Genomic DNA, 12360 nt, shown 5'->3' with positions numbered 1-12360 from the left:
CTCTTTTAATTCCAGCATCTACAACTACGATGTATTACTACTATGATGTTGAGCTCTGACCCAGTTATTTGAGTTACAGGGACACACCCACAGAAGAGTTCCCTTTGGGAGCTTGTGAGTAGTTAGTGTTTTAATCATATTCTTGGGAAAGATTCAATCCATTTCCGGGGTGGTTTTCACCTGCATGTCATATATTTCACACCCTTGCTCTAACTCCGAGGGTCCTTATAGTTCAGTATAATGTTATGTTATGCTGAAATACTCAACCATGCATAAGAAGGAGACAGTCATGGAGAAAACACACAATAAAAAAGCCACAATGTTTGTTGCTCAAGTGTTGTGATGGTTGTGAAATTATTGTCTATTCAAATGAGTTTTGCAACCAGATTCAATCAGATAAAGTATTCTCAAGTATTTGTGCATTGCAGAACGGAGGCAATGGGGACTTTGAACATCCCATTTGAAAGTAGAGTGCTTAAAGCCAACAAGGCCACTGTATGAAAGTCTCCCAAAAAAATAGAGCAAAAAAAATATAAACCAACACAGGGACAAAATGACACTCAAGAGGGCAATAATAGTCATACACTGCAGTTCTGCATATTTTGATGCATTGCAGTTGTTCTGAAGCAGAGATGCCATTCCCAATCATTGCATTGATTCTCATTACTGTGCTGTGCTGCGACAGTAGAAGTGCCATTAACGATAGATCAAAAAATGCAAATGAGAACACAAGCTTAAGAAACAGGATTTTAGAAAGTTGTTCCACCAAGAAATTGAACATATTCACACTGTCAGCAGCTCATTAATGCACTGTAACTAAATATTAAGCTCATAAATCACCATGGTAATTATCATAAATATAAATATGGTTAAAATTGTGTTACATCTGAGTAGGATGTGATTTGTGAAGGAACCAGAGTTTACGATAATATTGCTTTATTAGAAGGAATTTAATACATATGCAATAGAGATCAATTTAAATTTGAAATAAAGCGTGTGACAGGTGTGAGAGATGTCAAAACGTAACTGCCATTTACGAATTTAAAACCTCCAACTAGCATCCCTTTTTAGTACTTTCCATTGATCATGGATCCTTGCTAAAAAACAAAATCGTTGTCAATTTCAGGACCGGTGTCAAGTGAAAACGCATTGGTTTCGCGATAACATGGCAGTATTTTGAATCGACGGCAGAAACGCTGAAAACTATGTAGTTAGACTGTCAAGCCACTAGTGGGTGCTGCTGGTTGTTTATGTAATGAAACCACACACAACACACATGCACACAGATAACAATGCGCTATAATCATTAACAATGGCAAATACATGGACATTCATATGGGCAGACGACGAAGTTGGATTATGCGTGACTAGAATATAATAAAACTACCACAACCCATGAAGATATGGACTGGGAGTCAACCCTTTCCAGTAGCTGCCACTGTTGTTTACTTGCTAAACTATTCAGAAACCAGTAACCAGAACATAACGAAGGTTTTTCGCATTCACTTGAAAACGCCCTCGCCTCATGAACAAATCTGACATCAACATCTAACTTATTGTGAAACTATAACTGTCGCGTTGGACATTATTCATCGTGTGACTTTCACTCTCGGTATTCCAGCTCTGCTTTACATGGATACGATCATTTCATGTATTTCTGTCAAGTCAGGTGAGGTAACTTTCAATCGCAATGAGAGGAAAATTGATTTTATTCAGCGAGCGACAACAATAACCCATCAGCAGGGGGAATGTGTTGATTAGATGGGGATGATGGATCCCTCGACTGAGAGGTCTCGCCATATAAATCACATTGTTTGAACCATCATTAATGATCAAACTTTGTGGTTGTATGAATAACTCCCAATTCGGTCAAAATTTGCCACAGTGCCTCTACAAAGAAGTGGGCAGTAAATGGGTTACTATTGCTACCTGCCACCAGTGAGCTGTGCACAGGAGCTATTAGCTAAATGATCGGGGCTGAGTCACCGCTGTCCGCGAGCGCCACGCGCTAATGCTCTTGACGGGGCCTCTTTCTTTATCGAACTCCCCCCTTCCTCTCTTTAAGTATTAGCCGTGCGGGTGCACAATTCATCCCCATACGCCGGATGAGTGTGCGTGTGTGTGTGGGCATGTGGACACATTAGCATAGTCGCCACTCTAAACAATGACAGATATGAGTCAGACTCGGTTATGAAGGACTGTGTTTCGGCGTCACCCTCGGATAGGCTGCTTCGCCGACATGACGAGGGGCTTGAAGTGAAAAGGCGAAAGATGCCCACTGCCTGATGGAGAAATACGTCGGAGGAGAGAAAGAAAAAAAAAATAGGAAAGAAATCAACGATGGCGCACAGACGCACAAACACTGACGCACACATGTCCTGGTTTCCACATATCAGCGATCACAATCCTCCTTCTAAGTCAGTCATTTCATGTTTACGCCCGCGTAGCCTGTGGAGTGTGTGTGTGTGTGTGTGTGTGTGTGTGTGTGTGTGTGTGTGTGTGTGTGTGTGTGTGTGTGTGTGTGTGTGTGTGTGTGTGTGTGTGTGTGTGTGTGTGTGCTAGCATATTAACAGCTGGCAAATTAAAAGGCTTCTCTTTTACTCATCCATAGAAATAAGACAAATAGGAAAAAAATAAATAGAGAGAGAGAGAGCGAGAGCGAGAGAGAGAGAGAGAGAGAAAGAGAGAGAGGATACACAAACCCATCATTCCTTGGATTTGTCTGTATCCTGTATCTCCATTTCACTCTCTCTGGAGCATGTGGACAGAAGTGCGACATTAAAAAAAACACACACAAATACACACACACACACACACACACACACACACACACACAGCTCTATTATTCAGTCAGTTATTGGACAGGCTAAAGGTCAACAGATATGAACACGCTACTTTCACACTCACAATCAGTCTGGAGAATAGGAGTGACTGATATTAACATCCGATTAAACCCCACCGGGGAGACGGGACCCCGTGGGAGCACTGTGAAAACGCTACCATTTAATTTGCCTTCAGCACCTCCTCGTAGGGAGAAGATTGAGAGGGTAGGGGAAACATTCAGGAACAGAGAGGAAATGGGAGAGCTGGTTTAACAAGAATAATAAAAGGAGAGAGAGAGAGAGAGAGACAGACAGAGAGAGAGAGAACAGAAATAGAGGTGAGACCAGTCAAAAAAAAATGGAGAAAATGACATTCGGTGCCTGCCAGGGAGGGATGAGCTATAGGAGCCGGATAAATGGAAAAAGTGGAGCAGAGTGTGGAGGTGGCAGAACATGAGTTGATAGAAGAAGCATGAAACTAAATGAGGAGGAAAGTGAAGGAAAAAGTACAGCAAACGAGGGACAAGGTTGCAGGCAGAGGAAGGACGATGCGCCCCCCCAAAAAAAGAGAAAGTGATCAAATATGGTTTATTCTTCTGTAAGGCGTATATTGTGAAGTGGTTTTTATCAAATGTGCAAGACAAATCGTTACAAGAGACTTCAGGGATCAAAAGAAGAAAGAACTGACAATCATAACTGAGAGAGGTCAGGTTGGCTTATTCCGCTTATATCTTAATGTATGGGGTTCCTGTTTCACTAATCTGGTCATCATCAATGTTTTTGGACAGCGGGAAATTGAGAATCTTGGAGAAAACCCATGTGTGCACAGGGAGAATATGCAAACAAGCTCAACATGTTACTCGACATGAATTGTACTCAAACCTTTATTCTCACTATGGGATGTTATTTATTTTACCACTACACTTGAGCAGAAACTCTGAGGAAACGGCCAAACTTGCTTCCGTTGTCTTGTGTTTGGAACGCTGGTGTGGTTGTTAATCAATACATCCAGTAGAGGGCAGTGCAAGTTATTGGTTTTCATGAAGGACAACATTTCTAATCCAAACACCAATGAAATTGGTTCAAAACGTATTTGTACTCAAATCTACATTCACAGACTTTCCTTGAGTGGATCCGTGACTTTTGTTGTCTTCTGTTTTTCTATAGTTGGTTGCACATGAGCTATACAGCACAACACCGCCCTCAACAGCTCATCAGTGGTATTACTCCATTTGCTAGTTCCCTAATAACCTACTAAATTCTGCATGTAGTTTATGCAGAAGAAATACAGACTTCATCTGTATCTGTCTTCGTCTTTAGGGCCAAGCACTGATTTCAGTCCCCTGCCTAAATACATGCCATGACATGTTGAAGTTCCTCATTGCCATTACTATAAACACCTTGTTTTCAAAAAGTCACATTTTGAAGACCATTATATGCTTTCTAAGCTCATTATTGCGTGTCTATATTTCAGGCTCATATAATCGAAGTGATGTGTGATCCGAAGAAGCTCATTTGGTCGCAAAGCCAACCTTCTTTTGAGTCACTTCTAACAGTGATGCATGCATTTGAATGTTAATCTGTAACTCCAGGATTGCCTGTAGGTGTGGATGTGTTATTCCTGTGACGGATTAGCAGTTTTAAATCACCAAGAGTCAAAACATTTGGACTGTCAGAGAGAACTAATATACACAAAGGGAAAACGTGCAAACTCCAGCACCACAATATGAGCAAAGCAGATGAATGTAAAGTTTGGAGAAAGTTTTTGGACATCTTCTTGCACCATGGGGGTTGATGGAGGGATGTTTTTCTGATGGTTTTTTTTGTTTGTTTGTGTCAATAGTTTTTGGATTGAAAATGATTTTATTTTTTTGTATTTTTGTGGAGAACAACATTCTACAACCATGAAGACTGAGGTGTACAGTAGAAGTGATGAATAAATAACTCCATGCCTCGAGGGAGAGCTTTTTTTTTTCGGAACACCTATTTGGATTTAAAAAAAACAAAAATACTCAAATCATCGATGCCTGAAGGAAAAATTTAATTGAGTAGAGCGTGTAAATATTGCAGAGATCCTTGCTTACTGCTTTTAAATTCATTCCTGGCACTACGATGCTTTGTTTGAGCTTCATGTCTGTCTCTTTGCAGTTTCACATTGCACACCCCCGACATGCCCGCAGAAACACGATAAGGGTATCACAGCCAATGCAACCTCACAGGGGACATTACAGTGTCACATGTTACTGTGAATTTCGATGAGCTCTTTAATTATTCTATATTTCTCCGGTTGACAGTTAAGGGGAACGAGGGGATGGAATAATCAGATTCAAGGCAGATTCAATGTGCATTTTCTATAACCCTTGTGTCCTGGTTTATTGTACGGGGTCCAAGGGGAATTCTTTGACTCTGAAATGTATGCATTCATATTTACTTTGTTTACAGTTTAAGTGTCTCAGTAGTTGATTGTTATCTCGGCCGGCAGGACTCCATTAAATCAGCACCAGGAGTTCAATCCAGTTACGTCAGTGTGCCTTTTAATGTAATCATCGTTCCTCATGAAATTAAAGTAAAATGCATGCAACAAGTTATTGCTGTTCCCGTTGCCTTGCCAATTCCACGCTCCCCTAAAGCACCAGATAGAATCAGTGCCTGGACAATCGGCGGGGGTGTTCCCCGTTTCCAGATCAACATCTCTTGTCCTCCTCGAGCACACCCTGATGAAAACAAGGGGCATACCTGTCCAATTAGACCCCCTGCTATTATCTGAGAGGAGATGGGAGGCATGGGCTGATTGGACAGGGAGCTCAGTCGCAAAGGAGAATCAATCCAGCTGGCAATCAGGGGGATGTGGACGTGACTGACTTTGATAAGGTTTGTTTGTCTCGCTCCTTAAGCAAGCACTGGATGGGAGAGAAAGTACTAAATTGTAACTTTCTAGATTTAACGTTTGAAATCTTCTGCTATTTTTGAATTGGCTGTGGAAGATTAGGCTTTGAAGAGATTTTGTCCGTGCCCGTTGGTGGGAAATAGTTTTTTTTTTTTTAGAGAGAGAGAGAGAGGATCGAGAGGATGCATTTGTGTGTGTGTGTGTGTGTGTGTGTGTGTGTGTGCGTGCGTGCGTGTGTGCGCACAAAGACACTGAGCCCGGTTTCTACAAAGAACATGAGAGAAAAACATTTTGACAGATTTAGCTCAAGGCCTAGGAGGGGTACTTTAGATGTCACCACAACTCTTTTCACCAGAGGAAGAAAAGTGTGGGGTGGTTTGTCATTGCTAAAAGTGGGAAATGCAGGAGAAAATGAGTGGCAAAAAACAACATTGTGTACCTGACTGTATCCTGAAATTTGTACCCTATCCTGCAGTGAACTTACTAAATCTCACTTTTAGTGTCTTATCTGTTAATCACTGTTGACGTATCCACATTCATTTAAATAGGGGTTCGCCTAAAAAGCTTAGCAAAGTGTTATATAATTTACACGTGTCCAAAGTTGCTGCAGGGATAACTTTTGTGGAAGACACCTTTGGCGGCCAGAAGGGGGCGGTATAATGAAAACTGCATGCGTTGGCTCAAGCGTCGACTTGGGAAGCTTATACTTGCCCAGTGCAAGAATTGCTTCTAAATGCAACCAGAGGAGCAAGTTAAGTGTTCATGTGATTGGAGACGGAACGACTTTACTGCAGAGCTGCCCCAACCTTCCTCCCTCTAGAGAGCGGAAGAGCCGCTCAAGAGACACTTAATCAATACGTAGCCCCGCCACCTGACCCCTTCTGTCTCCCCACACTTCTTTCCTCTCCTGTTCCTCTCTTTGTGTGTTAATTCAGTTAATATCAAGCAATATATGCCTGATACAAGAAAATATGACTTGGATTATGGTTTGTACATGAAAATGAAAACAACCAACGGTGCACTTACTGATGTGTGCACACATATGCAGCGGAGAGCGATCCATAATGTTTTGAGATACATGGACATTGTTTTTTTTGCTTAAAACCTAATTTTTTTGACACGTCAGTAACAGTTTGGTTGCTCCAGATCCTCACTGGCACAACTAAATAAGATTCCACAGGGATCTCAAGGAGAGAGAAAGTATTCCACCCATTGTTTAAAAAAAATTCTGTTGAGTTGACAAAGGAAGTTGTCTTCAGGAAGATACATAACCCTGAAAGTTAAGTCATTATTTCATAAAGTAGCTTATCAGAGCATTGCATACCATGGGATCTCATTGACACTCTTGTCACTTGGAAGTGTGAATACATCTGTCAGAGATATGTGCCACTCCAAAAATCAGGTCTTCGCTATTTTGGTTCAGTTAATTCTCACTCTGCAGGTGGTTCAACACTTCAAGATGAAGTCTGTTAAATTTCATTTTTGTTATTTTACTTTTTTTTTTTTTTTTTTTACAAATCCCTTTGAATGATCCCTCTCCTCCCCTACTATCAGGCCCCCACCTTTGTCGTAAAACATTACATGTATAAATGTGATCATCGTAACAAAAAAAATAAATAAAATGAAAGTACATATCTAAAAACTGTCAGGTTCCAGGAAGAATGTATTGTCTTGTAGCCTTTAACTTCAGTCATTAGTGTCTGTGCTAAGCGGGTGCGAAGGATGAAGTTTACACAAAGTTGGCAGATTATTTATGAGAGGCTAAGCGCTGAGTGCTGGTGGCCCCGCTGGCCTAACTTGAAGTGTTTACAGTTCACCTCCGGTTCATCATCTCCCCGCTCATTGTTTATTAATGGAAATATACACAGCTAATTGCTAATTATCTCCAAATTGATGACTCATCGAGAAATTTTGTGCTTCATTAACTGACTGTTTATCTACTGAATTAAACATGACGGAAGGCATCGTGGAATTAAGGAAGATGACAGCCAAAAGATGGATCTGCATTTGTTTTTTGCTCATGAATCCAGAAGACTAGAGACGGTGGGGGCGTATGAGTGAGTGAATGACACCGCTGTGTGTGTGTGTGTGTGTGTGTGCGGTTGTGAAAACTGGTGTGGGAGTGTTGTGTGGAAACAGCTCTGCCTGTGAAATTCAATGGAAAAAAAAAAATCACACAGGATGTAAGAGGGCAATGGGGGATAGTGCTCTGAATATAAACCCAGAGTTTGTAGACGTGCGATGTGTAGACGGCAAACATCAAAGGCCCCATTTCAACATTTGAAGTAAATGAGTTTCAGATTGGCGTGAATCCGTCTGGACTCCAGACCAGCCTCTTGGGGGGGGGGTTTAAAAAAAAAAAAGAAGAAGAAGAAGAAAGTGATCAGCCTTCGAAGGAGAGACTGAGGCAGACACAAAGTTTCGAGGTAAAATAAATACTGAAGACAAACAAAAAAAAACACACTCACAGTACTCACGGTGACTCGGAAAGGTGTGGCGGCGGTGGACGTCGGCTCCATGGTGGGCGTGGCCTTGTCTGCGGACCCCGGCATACTGCGTCGGCGTCCTGTCCTCTCTGGAGGAGACTCTGTAGATCACAGGTGTCACACTTGTTTAAGTTCAGGGGGCCACATGCAACCCTATATCATCCTGACAGGGATTTTTGGTCATGATGAGCATTAAATAGATTTGATTGGGCTGGTCTCTTTTTTACCGACATCATATATAGTACACGTGCATCACCTGTTCTCACTGGTAGTTTTTATATGCATCTTGCGCGTTAATATTACAGTAAGAATAAATGTGATAAATGTTGTGCAGCCATACTAGTTAGCATCAAGACTTTACTGTAAAAGCCAAAACATTAGGAGATGCGGGAGAGAAGAAGCCCTCCCCTCGTGCTTCACAGTGGTTGGTAGACCGGCCCTGAACAACAACATAATTTCATGTAGGCTCCAGGAGGTCCAGACACAATTAAATTCAACACAACCTGCTGACTTTTGGATGGTTTTATAAGCAGTCTGGCCGGTTACGTCTGCCAGACGTGATTGAATGGCACACAATAGTCTGGGCTTGTACCAAGAAATAAACAGCATTCCTTTCAAATCAGCTACATTTGAATTGTTTACATGTGGTGGAAATTAAAGTTTCTGACACCAATGAGAAGTTTATGTTTCTTTCCCATTCAGATATTATTGGTAATAGCTGCTGGGATCTACAAGCAATAAACTAGCTTGTATTTATATGTAGCTTGTGGCTGTCATAACTGATTGAGTTGCACTGAAGCTTATTTTCAAGCTGAATTTCATCTGTACTACACTTGAAATATGTTCAGTTGTAAAAATATACATCTCACTCTCCAATCTTTCTGTTTAAGATCATTTCTTTAAAAAAAAAAAAAAAAAAAGGGCAAGCATTCCCCTCTCCTTCAGGTTTTTCCTGCTGTTGCACCACCCATGAAACTCCCTGGTGCCCCCAGGGGAGAAATGTTGCTTTGGACAAAGCACCCCTGTACTTTCTTCTGTTACTAGTTCACCTATTCATCTTCGCTTGCTCCACCTTCATATTTAGCATACCAACACAAGAGTGGAATTGATCTGTTTATCTAACTCCAACAATGTCAAGAATTCAGAGCTTTTTAGCCGATACGCCACCAGAGTGGTCCACCGTGCGATATTTTCTCTTCCGACTGTGCGGAGCCTGTTATTGGTTGTCAGCAAGTTATCACTCTTAAAAGTCCCAATTCACTTGACCCACCGTTTTCAACCCCGTCTGAAGAACCAGAGGGCAAGAAGAAACCGACATAAGCACACGAGGGAAACATACCACGCTCCAAACAAACATAACCTCGACAGAACGTCAAACTGAGCTACAACGCCGCGCCAAAGACAGACCTCTGACACCGACAGCATGGCGGAAATAAGACTGTGGAGGTTGGGGGGGCGTAGAGGGAACTTGGATTAGAGTGACCTGGGTTCACTTCAAAACTCATTCTGCAGAGAGCCGGCGTTTTGACACCGGTGAAACTTTTACATTTAAAAATATGACTCATTTATAGATGAGCATGAGATGTGGGATGTTCACAGTGTGTTTTTTTTTTCTCAAAATGTTGCATGTCAAGAGTTTGCTTGTGTACAATAAGTCGACTTTTTCCACGTACGCTAGTTATCACGTGCCTGTCTTTGTAATCTGCTCGGTCGATGACGACACAGGAGACCGCGTGCCATTAGGTGAGGGCGAGCGCGTCAGCGGAGAGACCACACGTGTGCGCAGAGCGCAGCAGATCTGGACATGTCCGAGAGGAATGCGACTGATGCCAGCCATGCAAGTCTTTGCAGATTTCAGACAGCGATCATCGCTCACTGCCGGGACATAGTTACAGGGCAGACAACATTGCAAAGCAGCCCATGAAAAGATGAATAGAAAAGTCATCCAGGAGTTAGAACTGGATGCACAAGACCTCATTTCAACTCGACAATGACAACACCCCCCCCCCCCCCCCCAAAAAAAAAGTTAATTTAATATCCGCAGAGTGCTGAAAACTTGTCAGTAGACCCGGGCTGAGGATGGAAAACACATATAAGTAGGGCAGATATGATGATATAACATTATCTCATTCCGAGGCCTTTGTATAACACGAGGGGTCAGGGCATCACTCAGGCCACGTTGGATCATTTAAATGAGCCCTCTAACTATCTAGGACATTGGGAAATAATGACATTACATATAAATGTACTGTGTGATTCTAATAGGAATAAAACTGCGCGCACACACGCACGCACACACACACACGCACGCACGCAGGCACGCACGCACGCACACACCCAGTGCAGTCTATAATTTGGAGTGAGAGCATTGACCATTTTATGAGGAAACTCCCTACAGACCCGCTAATCTAATCATCTAGATTCACAGATATGGGCCACAAAGCTCCCTAGAATCGCTTTAAGGTTTAAAAACACCAACTCCTAATACACAAACTATTAATTTTATTGGGGGATGCTTGTATAATGTAATGTGACTCAGTATAACAGCCGTTAGAAAAGCAATAAGGCTCAGTTTTGCTCGAGACCACTTGAGAAGTTTAAGTTTCAACACTGAGCTTGACTGCATTATATTAACAGGCATGTCTAATATTATGTAAAAAAAAAAAAAAAATAAAAAAAAATAAAATATATATATATATATATATATATATATATATATATATATATATATATATATATATATATATAGAGAGAGAGAGAGAGAGAGAGAGAAAGAGAGAGAGAGAGAGGGGGGACCAATATTAAAAACACCTACTGCAATAATGCTACCAGTATGAAACCGTGTCCTTAAAAAAAAACATATTAATATTACAACAATGCCTATTATTACCAATATTAATTAACTTAGTACCTTTTAGGAAACATAAGGATACGCTAACACTACAACAAGTAGTGACTGATTACTGCAACTATTTTAGATCATATAAATGAACTAAATATATGCACAAATGTATGAATACGCCATCACAAAAACACCTGCGGTTTGTACGCGTCTAACATATTCTACATTAGGAGCGACCCTAACAAGCCCATGTTCTGTTTGTCAGCGCTGTCCTTTCTATTAGCTTGTCAAGCCGAGCCGTGCTAAATTAGCTGTCTGCGGTTTAACAGGCTGGTTGACTGTATTAGTGTGCTCTGTAATTGAAGAACGAATGGAGGAATCGCGCCTCCCGCTGCGCGTTGGAAGCCCCGGCTCGCCTTCTCGGCCCACACAACTCCCCGGCACACACGTAAACACCGTCTGCGGCAACAAAGCGGAGACAAACATAACTCGGGCAGACACTGAGCAGACGTCCTTAAAAATCCCTGTAATTGAAAAATCCGGACCCGTCTCTCGATCCCCTGAGTGGGGGGGGGGGGGGGGGGGGGGGGGGATCCACTGCTCTGCGAAGGAGGATTTGATTTTAAACTAGCTTAGTTTGTAATGCCGCCGAGACACGTTAAGCCCAGAAATGTGCAGTTAGTGAGGAGACATGAGCATGAAGCCCATTTAACAGGTACCACAAGAAACCAGCCAGAACATTAAGACCACTGGCAGGGGAACTTATTACCGCCCGTTATTGAGTGCGATATGGTATGTTCGAAGCGGGAAAATGGGAAAAGACCAGGAATTCCAGAGGAAATTTCATGTGACTGATTTTCTTTCATCTCCTCCTATCCACTTTGCATGGGAATTTTTTTTCCCTCCGTTTTTTGGCGATTTCTCTCAGAAACTGTTTGCTGAATCGTCAACAAAACTCATAGCTCACTATTCCTGAACGTTCAAGCCTTTTCATGTGCTTTTGGCTGCTGTGCTGCCAACAGACGCTGATCTCCTTCATGAGGTGCCTCTCCCTTCCGCTTTGTACGGGACATTTTTTTCACAGTGTTTTATAGGATGTATTCGTAAATGGTTAGCCAAATTGTTACAAAAAGTCTTAGCAAAATATTCCCAAACGTTGCGTACGTATTGAAGTGCTTTTTGTGTCTGTGCTCTAAGCGGTGTACGACTAACTGAATAAAATAAAATAAAAATAAATTAAATACAAAATAAAATAAAATAAAATAAAATAAAATAAAATAAAATAAAATAAAATAAAATAAAAAAAAATAAAAAAAAAAAATA

The 12360-nt window shown here is 41.6% G+C and overlaps 1 protein-coding gene across 3 annotated transcripts in view; it reads right to left on the bottom strand.

Annotated features, from left to right (window-relative positions):
- The window catches only part of dab2ipb (DAB2 interacting protein b), a 148793-nt gene that overhangs the window by 85041 nt on the left and 51392 nt on the right, over positions 1-12360 (bottom strand). For 2 of the 3 annotated variants that reach the window (XM_080509958.1, XM_080509960.1), the window contains exon 2: positions 8178-8296. In XM_080509958.1, the coding sequence (XP_080366084.1) occupies positions 8178-8296 (119 nt within the window). The remainder of the gene's footprint in view (positions 1-8177; positions 8297-12360) is intronic. The other variant, XM_080509959.1, reaches the window with a different exon arrangement.

This window comes from Blennius ocellaris, assembly GCF_963422515.1.
Source record: "Blennius ocellaris genome assembly, chromosome: 15".
NCBI lineage: Eukaryota > Metazoa > Chordata > Actinopteri > Blenniiformes > Blenniidae > Blennius > Blennius ocellaris.
The sequence above is the reverse complement of the archived record's forward strand: the minus strand, read 5'-3'. Positions and strand labels throughout refer to the sequence as shown.